This window comes from Exophiala viscosa (genome assembly GCF_022695815.1).
Source record: "Exophiala viscosa unplaced genomic scaffold EDD37scaffold_2, whole genome shotgun sequence".
Lineage (NCBI taxonomy): Eukaryota > Fungi > Ascomycota > Eurotiomycetes > Chaetothyriales > Herpotrichiellaceae > Exophiala > Exophiala viscosa.
The window spans coordinates 3203124-3216411 of record NW_026944354.1 but is presented as its reverse complement, the minus strand read 5'-3'; the positions used below and the strand labels follow the sequence as shown (position 1 = coordinate 3216411).

General features: G+C 51.9%; 7 protein-coding genes across 7 annotated transcripts; 4 read left to right on the top strand and 3 right to left on the bottom strand.

Moving 5' to 3' along the window:
* The first annotated feature begins 353 nt into the window (after positions 1-353).
* Positions 354-1182, top strand: EDD37DRAFT_276251 (uncharacterized protein). The gene has a single exon (XM_062811015.1). The coding sequence runs from the start codon at positions 499-501 to the stop codon at positions 949-951; it is 453 nt and encodes a 150-aa protein (XP_062673680.1). The 5' UTR covers positions 354-498; the 3' UTR covers positions 952-1182.
* On the top strand, positions 1075-3285 carry EDD37DRAFT_276296 (amino acid permease-domain-containing protein). The gene is made up of 2 exons (XM_062811016.1): positions 1075-2113; positions 2173-3285. Exons 1-2 carry the CDS (start codon positions 1198-1200, stop codon positions 3018-3020), a joined length of 1764 nt encoding a protein of 587 aa, XP_062673679.1. The 5' UTR covers positions 1075-1197; the 3' UTR covers positions 3021-3285.
* EDD37DRAFT_276331 (alpha-1,2-glucosyltransferase) lies at positions 3155-5173 on the bottom strand. Its single transcript, XM_062811017.1, has 2 exons — positions 4315-5173; positions 3155-4258 (listed from the first exon to the last, which is right to left on the bottom strand). Exons 1-2 carry the CDS (start codon positions 5003-5005, stop codon positions 3342-3344), a joined length of 1608 nt encoding a protein of 535 aa, XP_062673678.1. The 5' UTR covers positions 5006-5173; the 3' UTR covers positions 3155-3341.
* A 2397-nt stretch (positions 5174-7570) lies between these two features.
* On the top strand, positions 7571-9741 carry EDD37DRAFT_275784 (myosin-crossreactive antigen). Its single transcript, XM_062811011.1, has one exon. It carries the CDS (start codon positions 7707-7709, stop codon positions 9459-9461), a length of 1755 nt encoding a protein of 584 aa, XP_062673677.1. The 5' UTR covers positions 7571-7706; the 3' UTR covers positions 9462-9741.
* EDD37DRAFT_275999 (uncharacterized protein) lies at positions 9157-11077 on the bottom strand. Its single transcript, XM_062811014.1, has one exon. It carries the CDS (start codon positions 10702-10704, stop codon positions 9550-9552), a length of 1155 nt encoding a protein of 384 aa, XP_062673676.1. The 5' UTR covers positions 10705-11077; the 3' UTR covers positions 9157-9549.
* A 52-nt stretch (positions 11078-11129) lies between these two features.
* EDD37DRAFT_275786 (GINS complex subunit 2) lies at positions 11130-12601 on the top strand. The gene is made up of 2 exons (XM_062811012.1): positions 11130-11668; positions 11765-12601. Exons 1-2 carry the CDS (start codon positions 11555-11557, stop codon positions 12386-12388), a joined length of 738 nt encoding a protein of 245 aa, XP_062673675.1. The 5' UTR covers positions 11130-11554; the 3' UTR covers positions 12389-12601.
* Positions 12450-13258, bottom strand: EDD37DRAFT_275895 (uncharacterized protein). The gene is made up of 2 exons (XM_062811013.1): positions 12871-13258; positions 12450-12810 (listed from the first exon to the last, which is right to left on the bottom strand). Exons 1-2 carry the CDS (start codon positions 13165-13167, stop codon positions 12511-12513), a joined length of 597 nt encoding a protein of 198 aa, XP_062673674.1. The 5' UTR covers positions 13168-13258; the 3' UTR covers positions 12450-12510.
* Positions 13259-13288: the final 30 nt, after the last annotated feature.

The window sequence follows — 13288 nt, the reverse complement described above, 5'->3', positions numbered from 1 at the left end:
CGGGGCTTCTGCCCAGGCGCCACAGCACTTACTTCAGCCACACCAATTCACGTCACCAGGCGCCCGTCAAGCTGTACGAAATACGAGAGCACAGGTGTTCGAGCACCCCTTTCATACCCAGTGCACCAGGCAGACGAGTCTTCCCATGGTTGGAGCCGTTGAGGTAGGTCGAGGCTGCAAGGCTGCGAGGCGGTGCTCACTGTTCTGAGCCTTGCAGGACACTTTCGAGGTAGATACTCATCAAGCGACGAAGGCCCTGCCAGAACAGCTGCAAAGCACCAATGCAGGTATGATCGATGCAATGAGACGGCTCCTTCTGCAGAGTACAAATACCTCGCCTCTTATCGAGCCAGCCTGCTTCATATCCGCACGATCCATTGGTATCGCGATGTCAAGATCTTCAATCCGATCTATCTCGGGATGGGCTTCCTAAATTCCAACCTTGAATCGAGGATCACTCTTACGACGACTATGAGATAACAGGAAAGTCGATACTAAATGGGACACGGGCTGGTGAAGATTGCTGCTGCTGCATGCACAACTTCAACGAAAGCCCAGAACAAAGCACTACTGTGTACGCGTTCTTCGGTTCCGATGTCGCGGACAAGCGCAGGCCCATGCCTCGGCCTCGGCAAGACCAGGGTCAGAAGAATTTTCGGCTTTCTATTTGCTAACTGGTTGCCTATGCTTCCAGCTGCTGCTCTCACCAGATCATCTCTTGCTAACCTCATATGGAGTCGATGCCTAAGATCATGCCTTCCAACAGGCTGGACGGGGCAACTAAGGGACGGAATGAAAACCTCGCCGTCAAACATGGCCTGTCGCCCTTGTCTCTTTTATCCACTCATCTTTCTCGCTTACTACTGGCCAACGACGTCCAGTGCCCGCCTTTCTATTTTCTTCATCTCAATTGTCAGCTTTCAGAGAGCTTTAGTGTGCACTCAAAAGTGAAAGGGAACTTCTTCCTCTCTTGGGTTAATAAGCCCTATCTATATCTGAATTCCTGGTCGGTGAGACCTATACATCAGATTTCCTGACCAGTATCCCGGTCTTCAAGAAGCCTGCATCAGCCTTTCCACGCCGCATGACAGCGCTCTTCTCCAATTGCACTTGGGATTCTTTTTCCAGCTCAATATATCTGGCACGCGACACCATTCAACGCCTTGATTGCGCCTCGCGAAAGAGCTCCAAAGCACCATGGCGCGCACCAACGTCAATACCGACAGCAACACGTTGGCAGCTCTGGGAAAGAAAGAAGTGCTCAAACGACGATTCGGTTTCTGGTCATTGTTCGGTTTCGCCGTGTGTGAATTGATCACTTGGGAGACAGTATTGGCTCTCTTCAGCCAGGGCTTCGACAATGGCGGTCCAGCTGGCCTGGTCTATGGCTTTATTATAGCGTGGTCGTCCACCCTATCCGTGTACACTGTCATATCGGAGCTCGCATCTATGGCGCCCATCGCAGCTGGCCAGTATTACTGGGTTTACATGCTCGCACCAGACCGATACAAGGTGTTCTGCAGCTATATCATCGGTTGGCTCACCTCGCTTGCCTGGATAGCTACCGTGGCCATAGAAACCATATTTGCTGGTACCATCCTCCAGGGTTTGATCATTCTCGATCACCCTGATGATTACGACCCAAAGGAATGGCACGGCACGCTGCTCGCATGGTTGGTCATCGTTGTAGCCATATTCATCAACGTTGTAGTTCCGGGTGTCCTGCCGAAGGTCGAAATATTCGTCATCGTCTTCCATATTGCCGGATTCATCGCCATCACGGCCGTCATCTGGGCATGCACTCCTACTCAGAACACGTCTCACTTTGTTTTTACAACAGCTCTGAACGAAGGGGGCTGGTCAACGCAGGGACTCTCGTACTGCATTGGATTCATGGGCAATGTGGCCACTTTTGTGGGCGCAGATGCCTCGGTGCACATGGCTGAGGAAGTCTCCAATGCGGCCGTGAATATTCCACGAGCTATCATCTGCAGCATGTTCATCAACGGTGCGGTAGGGTTCACGATGATGCTGACTATATTGTACAATCTGGGTGATGTGGATACGGTCCTGGAGAGTGCGACGGGCTACCCCTTCATCCAGATTTTCTATGGTAAGCTTTCAATGGGTCTTCGTATGACTTCTTCCGCTCTGATACTAATTGCAATACAGACAGTGTCAACAACGTAGCAGGTGCTACAGTTATGGGGGCAGTCGTATTGGCACTGACGTGGGCCTGTGCTACCGGCATCATCACTACAGCCAGCCGCATGACATGGTCATTCGCACGCGACCATGGCACTCCCTTCAGCAGATCCCTCAGCTACGTGTCCAAGGGTCGCAGAATTCCTACTGTTGCAGTGTTGACTGTCACCGGCCTTGCTTCCCTGCTTACTCTCATCTACATCGGCTCATATGTAGCCTTCAACGACATCGTCTCTTTAACCATTACCGGCTTCTACAGCTCATACTTTCTTCCGGCGGCATTCTTGCTTTGGCACCGAATCAAGGGCGACATCCTGCCGAACAAGCAAGACACGCCAGGTTTGGCCATCGATGCAGATGCCGGGGTAGATGCCAACAATTTTGCCAACAACGGCGATGGCATCTCCCATCTTCCAGGGAAGGAGGTCTCCGTGGGCGACGACGTCAAGAAGTCTGCGTACAACGACCCGAACCCTCCGTCCTATGCTGGTCACGGCGCCCCGCACGGCCGCCAGATCTCGGTGGCTGAAGCACCCTTGGTATGGGGCCCATTCCACCTGCCAGGCTGGTTTGGCATAATCAACAACGCATACGCCTGTGTCTACATGATCTTCGTAGTCTTTTGGAGTGTCTGGCCACCAGCGACTCCCGTCACTTACCAGACCATGAACTACTCGATTGTGGTGACGGCTGGAGTCGTCCTTTTCAGCATTGTATGGTATTTCATTCGAGGTCGCAAAGAATACAACGGACCTGTGATTGATGATGAGGTCGCAGCCGTGGTACTCAGGAGGGCAAGCGTGGTTGGCGCGTGAGCTGCTGAGAGAGGATAGAAGGCTTTGCCAAAAGTGAGCGTGTGGATAGCGCAGGAAATTCAGTTGATTGCCCAGTTGTCCGAGAAGGGCATCTCAGCAGGCCAGCACTGCAATGGCATTTCTACCGAGCCATTTTAATTGGCATGCTAGATGATATGCGCCCAACTAGACTCGCTGACATGTACTTTAGCATCAACAAAATCAAAATATTGAGCCTTACAGACTTTGAAGTTATTTTCATTTTTTATGTGCTATTTAAGCTGTTAATATAGCCCGCTCAGCCAGAAAACCTTGTTTGGATTGTACATAATCGCAGCGTGTTTACCACATGAAGCGCTGAATATTTCCTGGCTCCTGTGGCCATTCGAATCCTTTGTACAAGAAGATATAGCACGTGCCCAGGTTGATTGCAATATACCATATCAGCTCCAGCACATTCGCGTAGGCAGCCACTGTCTTCAGCAGCTGCTGGACTAGCGAAGGTGACGGGGAGTTTGAGCCACGCTGTGGCGCGTCCTTCGAATTCCCGTCAACTGCCTTCTGCTGTTCGTCAGGTTTCGGTATCGGCATGTACTCCGGCACAGCCAGCCTCCACATAAGCCATGGCAGAATGAAGTACCGAGGTTCGACAAGGGGTGCGCTAACAAGGGACAAAGCGGTTGCAATAAGCCAGACCAACGTGAAGCTCACGTGTACCGTATCTGCACCGTACAAGACACGGTTCTGCGCCGCTTCAGACTCGCTTCGAACCTCTCCGGGTCCTCCACCTAGTGCTCCGATAATCAGGGCGGCGCAAACAAAATATATCGGGACAGCGGCATACTTGACGAGCCAGTGCTGGCGGAGGATGCGGAAGACGTAGAAGGTGTAGTGGCGATTGTCGGCGAGTGTGAACGGGTGGATGACGGTGTTGAACTTGACGACGCCGAGCATCAGGATCATGAAGCAGAGTGCTGTGCTGAGCCTGGGGAGGCGGCGTCGAAAACTTGAAAGTTGAGCGAGTTGAGGTAAGAGGACGGGCCAAGAGAAGAAGACGATGAATGGCCAGATGTATAGCATCTGAGGGAGGTGGATGGTGGCGATGTGGTTGTCTTTGTCGCCGAGGACGACGCCTCCGTTCCAGAGGATGAAGGCGGCGAAGGAAATGATCAGGGATATTTGTGGCCACAGGTCAATGAGGAGCTGGGGGATCACGTTGATTGCGTATTGGGCGATAGAAATGCCGAAGATTGGGAACTCTAAGAACAAAGTCAGTGAGACAGTATGATCAGCCGATTGGGAGTATGACTCTGACCTTCGAAATATGCTTCTGAGATAGGCGGATCATGAACCTTGTTGGGCCCGACCTGGCCTTTGACAGTCTCAATGACCTGTAGGCCTCCCAGATAGACGGCAACCCAGAAGATGTTTGTCTGTCGGCTGGCAAGGGATATCAGGCCTGCCACGAGATGCAGAGCTTGGTACGAGGTCTTCGTATACCCTGTCGCGGACGTGCCCGCGGACCAGAAGATATGCGTGAGGACGACGCTGAAGACGCTGAATAGGTCGGTATAGTATACTCCGGAAAAGAAGAAGATCAACGGGAACATGACGATGTTGAATTCGCGCTGCAGAATGCCATCGTGGTTGACGGATCTCTTTGATATGGCCGCCAAAATGTACAATGCGACAAGTAAGATGTACAGCAGTAATACGTTGGTAGCTCTCCATTGATTAATGGATGGTTTGAAGTCGAGCGTGAAGAAATCCCTGATCGAATTGACAAAGTACGAGTAGACGTACAGACCGGCTGGTGTCGTGATTTTGGCATCCCAGTGAGACCATTTTCCCAGCCAATATGCCTGAGCTTGAGGGACGTGGAAGACCTCATCGAGGTAGGGCACCGGGACGATTTGGTTGACGAGCCGTCGCCATGTCATATGCAGGCTGGTGATGAAGCCCAGAAGGAGAACTCGGAGGAACTCTGGGCTTACGAAATATGACATGGCGAGGGTCAGTTGAGTTTGAAATTTCGCGGAGAATTACCGTTGCATTGAAAGAGGAAGTGGAAGATGGTGTTTGACGCATCATGCAACCGTTGTCACCGCGGCTCCGTACTAGAAAAAAGGAGTTGGAGTTTCACCTTCACCAACCACTCACATTTTAGTACTTGGCGGATTATGTCATGACATAGACTTGTCCGTATACTGTCTCAATCCAGAGATGCTCTCCTCTCACGTATCATCATGTAAATCATGGGTGGAATTACTTCCGAGGAAGCTGTAGGCGATTGAAAAGGTGAATTCGTCGATCGAGGCATCCAGCAACCGAGGTGCCGTCGCGATCCCAGCGATCCTCAGTATCAGCAAAAATGGCAAGGACAACCAAGTAGGAGGTCATGCCACCTTCTGTGCACGCTACATTTCGAGCCGCAGCGCCCGTGAGGAGCCGTTCATTGCGAATGCAAGAACGTGATAGCGCGTCGACGCAGATAGCAAAAGATTTGCTGGCATCAGATACGGGCGGAGTAAGATGCGCAGTCTTGTCACCGGCTACAATACTATCTAACCACCATCCTGGCTTAAGCAATCGTGCTATTCCGGTCACAATTGGAAAGCGAGTTCTTCGATGCTAGTAGAGCGGGAGGTGCTTGTTTTTTCCATCGTGGTAAGGCTTGAAGGTCAGGTATCAGCAAACAAGGCCAACGATTATATCGAGAGGGAGCACAATGCGTAATGAAGCAGGTTAGTTTCGAAAAAATCGTAGATAGAATCTTAGACGGGGGTCGACCGGCGTCAGCATGAATGGTCATAACAATGCGCAAAAATACGGGCAGTTGGCTGCGCGATCCGAACCCCTACCTTGTTTATAGCACGTGTTGGTCCTTTATGGGCGCGTCTTTTCGATGTTCAATGGCCAAACATTGACGAGTGATAAAAAGAATTCGGAATTCAGTCCGAAAGACAAAAACTCTAACCCAAATCCTGTCGATGAGGATTTGGGTCGAGGGAAACCCCTAGTTGTAGAAGGGATTCTTTTTGATGGTAGTCAGGTCAGGTGCTCTCCCGCCTAGGAATACTCTGCTAACTGAGTAACCATGAATGCGAAGGAACTGCAAGATAACCGCCTATGGGGGTGTCTGAGCACCCCAGCATACCCCTTGTTAGGGGGGCAGCCGGTCGGTTAGAGCTTTGGCAATTGAATGCCTAGCAGTTAAGACCCACACCAGTCTTAGTCCGTGTGGTCTTAGGGCAGCTGGCTCATATCTGGCGACACACCCTCACGCCTCGGCCACTAGTTGTGAAAGTGAACCGAAACACGGGATAGATACAAGCTGATTGTTGGGAATATTTGAATAGAAATAAAATATATCCCTCGATTTTTCATGAGAAAGATGTCACCGGCCAATGGGAGCCCTTGTCCAAAGTGAAGTCGTCCCAGAGGTTTGGTTCACGCCGAGGTGAAGACGAGTGACCATCGCTGCCTTGGCGAACGCGATGCCCTGAGATCTGGGTTCGACTCTCAGCAGACGAACAAGAACGACCAAAAACTCGGTGTTGTTCAGGACTGCTGTGGTACACGTTCTGCAATCATCTAGGTCGAGCTGAGGCAGTCTGGGCACCGTACCAGGTTGTCCAGAGTCAGTATCGCCGGGTTCGAATTGTTTGCAATTGATCTTGCCAAAGTCATGTGGTTCCATCGTGCCTCATCCTCACCCATCTCGACCCAGACTTCGGGCACTGGCGAAAACAGACCTTGATATGTTCTCACACGTTCCTTCCGTCACATTTTGAAGAAACACCTCTTGTATCTCGAAGGCGAAAACCCCTTTGTCAACATTCCTTTCTTTTGATACCACCTCACGTCGTTTGCAGCCTGTGTCCTTTCTGCTGCTGGTAAGCTGCTCGTCTCTTTGCGTCTCTTTGCGTTCGGCACCCCGGGAATGCTGTTCTACCAGCAGGGGTCTTCATCGAGGTCGAGGCTGCTGGCGAGATCAGGACGCCTCGGCAGCTGATCCTGGTTTGATTGATTGTGCGATTCATTCAATTGTCCCAGCAGCCGACTTTTGGATGCTGACATGCAACACCTACAGCCAGGAGTCGTGCGATTCTCACTGCGGTGGTGGAAAGGAAGCAAGGCTGCGACGTCCCTTTCCTTGACGTCGAAAATAATAAGCTACAAAGTCGAGACAGGTTTGCGACCAATCGGCAGGTCACGCAACAGACAGGGGGTTTGACAGCCGAGGCCAATGCCAATCGGAGAAGTCTTCCTTCATGACCAGGCTGAGTCTCACCAGATGGTTCTACTTACCTCACGAACATACCTTTCCTCCCGTTCGGCGATGCTGCACATGAGATACAGCTTACAGTCACATGGAACAATAACATGTTCAGGCTCAACGGGCCTCGGCTTAGCTGCCACTGATCAGCTCTGACCATGCGCGAAATAGGCCTAATACTATCCACTTACAGCCGAAACTGGATCGAACATCACACCACTGCAGAAGCGTCAATGCAACGACACCCACAAGATTCGTATAGCACCATTGAGAAGCATTGAGAAGAACGGAACATGCCGCAGAAGAGAGTCTGCATGCCTCGTGCCACCGAGGCAACGTGAACTTCACGGTAAGCTTCTTAAACTTGTGAATCCCAGTCAGGTTTGTACTCTACATCTCTATCTTCTAGCAGAACCAATATCAACATAATGTACTACAGCAGCGGCAACTATGAGGCGTTCGCCCGGCCAAGGAAGCCAGAAGGCGTCGAAAAGAAGACAGCATGGTTCGTTGGATCTGGCCTTTCATCCTTGGCAGGAGCGGCATTTCTCGTGCGAGATGCCCAGATGCCAGGAAAGAACATCACCATCCTCGAAGAACTTGACCTGCCTGGCGGAGCGCTAGATGGCATCGAAGAGCCTGAGAAGGGTTTCGTCATACGTGGCGGTAGAGAGATGGAAGATCACTACGAGTGTCTATGGGACCTCTTCCGCTCTATCCCGTCGCTCGAAATCGACGAGGCATCGGTGCTGGACGAATTCTACTGGCTCAACAAAGACGACCCAAACAAGTCTCTGTGCCGAGCCACAGTCAATCAAGGACAAGATGCCCATACTGACGGACTCTTCGGCCTGAGCGGCAGTGCCCAAAGGGACATCATCCGCGTGTTTCTGGCCACCAGGAAAGAAATGGAAGGAAAACGCATCAACGAAGTATTTGGCCACGACTTCCTTCAAAGCAATTTCTGGCTATACTGGCGGACCATGTTTGCGTTCGAAGAATGGCATTCGGCACTGGAAATGAAGCTCTACCTTCACCGTTTCATTCACCATATCGGAGGTATGCCAGACTTCACGGCCCTCAAGTTCACAAAATACAATCAATACGAATCTCTCGCCCTGCCCCTGTACCACTGGCTCATCGAACACGGCGTGAAGTTCCAGTACAAAACAAAAGTCCTCGATGTAGATTTCTCACTCGTGGACGGCAAAAAGCAAGCGACACGCATTCACTGGACGAAGGATGGCCAGGAAGGTGGCGTGGACGTTGGTCCAGTTGACCTAGTGTTCATGACCATCGGCTCATTGACGGAGAACTCGAACTCGGGTGACCAGCATACACCTGCCAAGCTCGATGAAGGCCCGGCGCCGGCATGGGACTTGTGGAGGCGCATTGCAGCCAAAGACCCATCCTTCGGGAGACCAGAGGTCTTTGCATCACACATTCCCGAGTCCAAATGGCAATCAGCAACGGTCACCACTCTGGACAAGTGCATTCCCGAGTATATCCAGAAAATCTGCAAACGCGATCCATACAGCGGCAATGTCGTTACCGGCGGTATCGTGACGGCCAAAGACTCCAAGTGGCTTCTCAGCTGGACGGTCAATCGCCAACCGCATTTCAAGAAGCAGCCTCACGATCAGATCGTTGTCTGGCTTTATTCGCTGTTCGTCGAAGTACCGGGAGATTTCATCAAGAAGCCCATGCAAGATTGCACAGGAGAGGAGATCACGCAAGAATGGCTATATCATATGGGCGTGCCTGTCGAGGAGATACCACAAATGGCTGCCATCAGTGCAAGGTGTGTGCCAGTCATGATGCCTTACGTCACAGCATTCTTCATGCCTCGGCGTGCAGGTGATCGTCCGGCCGTGGTGCCTGACGGCTCTGTCAACTTCGCTTTCATAGGTCAATTCGCTGAGTCGACTCGAGATTGTATCTTCACGATCGAGTACGCCACCCGGACGGCCATGGAGGCTGTGTACCAACTGCTTAATGTCGAACGAGGAGTACCAGAGGTGTTCAACTCGACTTATGATGTTCGCACACTGCTTGCCGCGACAAGCCACCTCCGGGATGGAAAAGAGCTGGATGCACCACTGCCCGAATTTCTGCGCAATTGGGTTGTGCGGAGACTTGACAATGAGATTGGGGAGCTCCTGCATGCCAATCATCTGATATAGATAGACGTCCAGGCGTTACGCGAGAGACCACTGTAGCTTTAAAAAGACCATCAGAATGTCACAATGATGGAAGCATTCCTGGCATGCCTCACGAATGAGTCGCTGCCCAATCCGCCGGTAGTCGGAAACCAGGTGGTATTTCATATTGACCAACGCAATGACCTGCACTGCAACGATCAAGATTGCACCTCCCGTACAATCGACAATAGCATTCCTCTGCGGCGGGACATGCTAGGTAATTCAGCTTCTTGAGATCGATGTGACCGTCCATGGCATTTGGCATTATGTTACCACTTGTTTCCCCGTGCTGCAGGAATAGAATATGCCACACGTAGGACAGTATCCGCCCAGCAATACGATCATCTGGATGTGCAGCATTGCTCTGCCGTGAAGTCTGGACTTTCGAACTACTTCCATCAAGCAGCCATTGCCGCAAAGCAACATACTCATCACGCGAATGCTGCCGCACACTTTCGCGAGAGACGACAAACTGTGCGCAACACTGCGACCGAATGGCGTCGTTCCGTCCGAGAAGGAGTTGTCCTTGATCCTGAGTGCTGTCACCACTGCCGAAAAGACCCACAAGAGCGTGAGGCAGGGCTGCGTCGGACACTAGGCGCTGGTTCCAGGGTTCGATCAAGGCATTGATTGATGTGCCCAAACTGCCTTGTGCATTTTGATCCGAGGCAGGGCACGTACTGGCGCTCCAGTCGCAGCGGAGATTATGGTAACCCCAGGGAGCAAGTGCCGCGGACAGGTTCAGCGCGGCAAGCAATGCGGCGTTGTCGTAGTCCGGCGAATCGTTATGCCACGACCATCGTGAGCCATGCACGAACACTGCTCCAGCGGAGGGGATAGAGTAATAGTTATCGATGATGAAGGTCAAGTATGCCATAGCCTCGTGACCTCTGTTCTCCGGGACTTGAAGGTGTGTCGAAGTCGCATCGATTGGAAGGTCCGCTGTGTAGATACAAAGGTGGTACTTGTCGGACAATGTATCAAGCCATTTGGTGTCGCCGTCAGCTGCCACTCTAGCCACCACGAGGGCCGGCTTAGTTGTACCTGCTAGGCCTGGACATATGCCTCGAGACTTGGGCACAGATGTCGAGGAAGACTTGTAGCGGATCGTCCTCCATGCGAAGGACTTGCTCGATGAGCCGCCACCATTGAGATACAAGATGACCAAGAGAACGCCGCAGAAGAGAGCGATATTAACTATAGCTCCCCGTGTCTTGCGCCTCATCTGAAAACGTCTTCTATGTCATGCCGTTGCGGAAGGGCGAGATGGACACTCTTGGTACTCTTGGAAAAGGCTTGTCTCGAGGCCTGAGGGTCGTTCGTCGAAGGGGCCAGATTACCACCACTCAGTGTGCATCTTCCGGGCGGTCCCGGCAGCATCGGGCTAGTTTAGGCGACCTCTACAGTACAGTCATGGGCAAAGCTGGGGGCACGCTCCCCCTCGTGCCTTGGCGCGTCACGCTGTTGGCGCCTGCCGCCTGTGGACTACACCTACATATTACCCCTACGACATTACATCCTCTTACACCTCGACCAACTCTTACGCACCACCCTCAAGTGGAGGTTTTGACCCGGTCGACTGGCGTTTGTGTACTTGTCAAGGTCTCTATATCTCATAATAGCCATAATCATTAATTCGGCGCGCGGCAAACCACGAATATTATCACCACCCACGTACGGGTAGAGAGCCTAAACCAAAACCGATCCTGCACCTGTACCTGAACCTGAACTGAACTGAACCGATTCTCAACCGACCCTGAACCTGAACTACACCTACGGAACTGAACCTGTACCTACGAACCGTGACGACGCTATCTTTTAGGACCTTTAGACGTCTTTTTTTTGTGGAAGAGGGGGTGGTTGTTGGCGCCTGCCGCCTGTGGACTACACCTACATATTACCCCTACGACATTACATCCTCTTACACCTCGACCAACTCTTACGCACCACCCTCAACGCGGCGAGGCTGCGGTTACTGTACTTCCCCCCTCCAAACATCCTCACACCAATATTGAAGCACCAATGCGCATTGCACTAAAGCTGCGAGAAATCTTAACAGATCAACTGGACAAGCCATGGCGTTTCCACATCCGCTAGGTCTTCTGCCTACAGAAGTTGCATTCTTGTGCGAAATGGAACAAGTCACCGTCATTCCAAGACAGCGACTCGACCGTCTCGACTTACTAGGTGTAAGTCTGTCCCACGACCTCTGCTGAGAATGAGGTGCGATAGCAATGCTCGAGCGATGTTGATAGACTCTTCTGACATGGTCACTCTACCTGAAGGGTCCCACACGCCCTCTCATTCCTCCTCAACGCACATCATTACCTTTATGGCTTGCAATCTTATTGAAGCGGCAACGGCGCGCCAACATCATACCTCCGCCCTGGTTGTACCCAGAGAACCTCGACGAAATCCTGGATCTTGAGACCAGACACTTCCAAGATTCCTTCTCCCCGCGACCGCAGATACCACTCTCCAGACAAACAGACTACACAGGCAAGCCATTTCACTCTTCAACGCCTTTTGTTGAATCGTGTACTGCGAACGCTGCTCCCACCTCATTACCTTATCACTGGTTTGAGTTCTCGGAGATGTTGCTCGAGTCGGCGAGCGATGATATAACGGAACCCGACAAGATACGGCAACTTTTGAGAGATATCAGAGAAGTTCGGCTTGCGAAGATGCGAAAAGAAGTTGATTCGTTATCGGGCGACGGAGAAGGCACGCGGTTAGATGGCATAGGTGCCATGGAACTGTCTGAATCGAGAGGCTTCATTACCGGAGTCATGGACGGCCTGAGGAAGCTAGATACCAGTCGAGAGCAAGCGAGAAGAGAGCGTGAAGAGGAAGAGAGGGAAAATCGGAGGTATAATGACGATGACGACGAAGATAATGAGATGACATGAGTGGTCATTAACAGCCTCAAAATATGTTCACAGAATTTCTCATGGACAACAGAACCAACAATGCCTGCAAAAGAATCGCTCATTACCCTCTTCAGCACTAAATGATAAGGGTTGGGGTCCGGTCATGATGGTGGAGGAGGTTTGTTCTCGGCATCCCTCTCTTGGAGCTTCTTTCGTGCTGCCAGAATCATTTCGTCTCGCCGCCTTTGTAGCATCTTTTGCCTTGCCTCTTTGTTGCTGGCCCAGCCTGGTGGCGGCGATTCTTCCTCTCGCTCCTTTCCCTTCGAGCTTAGCTTGGCTTGCAGGTTGTATCGCGTGATCAGGTCTGGGGGTAGAGACTTTAACGCTGCCGCTGCAGACGTGGTCGTCGTATCGGGCGATGTGGGCATATATGTCGACGGCGGCTGGAACGACGGCGGAGCCTGTTATCCAAGGTCAATCTCGCACAAGATTAGATCATGCGCCGCGGAGGGCTGGCATACCGGCTCCAGTGACTGGCCCATTAGCACTCGTTCTGTCGTAGCCTGTACACTTCCCCCATTCCGGTGCAAGTCCCATATGATATCGCGGCGACTCAGTTGCGGAAACATCTGCGCTATCTGATCGACTTGCGCCGGGGAGAATCGGAGGCCATTGCTTCTTGAGGAGGAGGTTGAACTACCGCCTGCGCCGGAACTTGCAGAGGAGAAGAAGTATCGGTAGATGAAATACCCTAGCACTGCGACAAATGCAAGGCTTGGAATGGAAATCGTTGCTTCTTCGTCAACGGAGGAGGACATGACTGCGCGGGGATCCGTCCGAGGCAGGCCCCAACTGAAGGGACACTGATATGGCCAACTATATCGCACGCAGAGGAGAGCGATTATGTTTGAGAGGGTTCAGAGGAGGGAAACGTCCGAA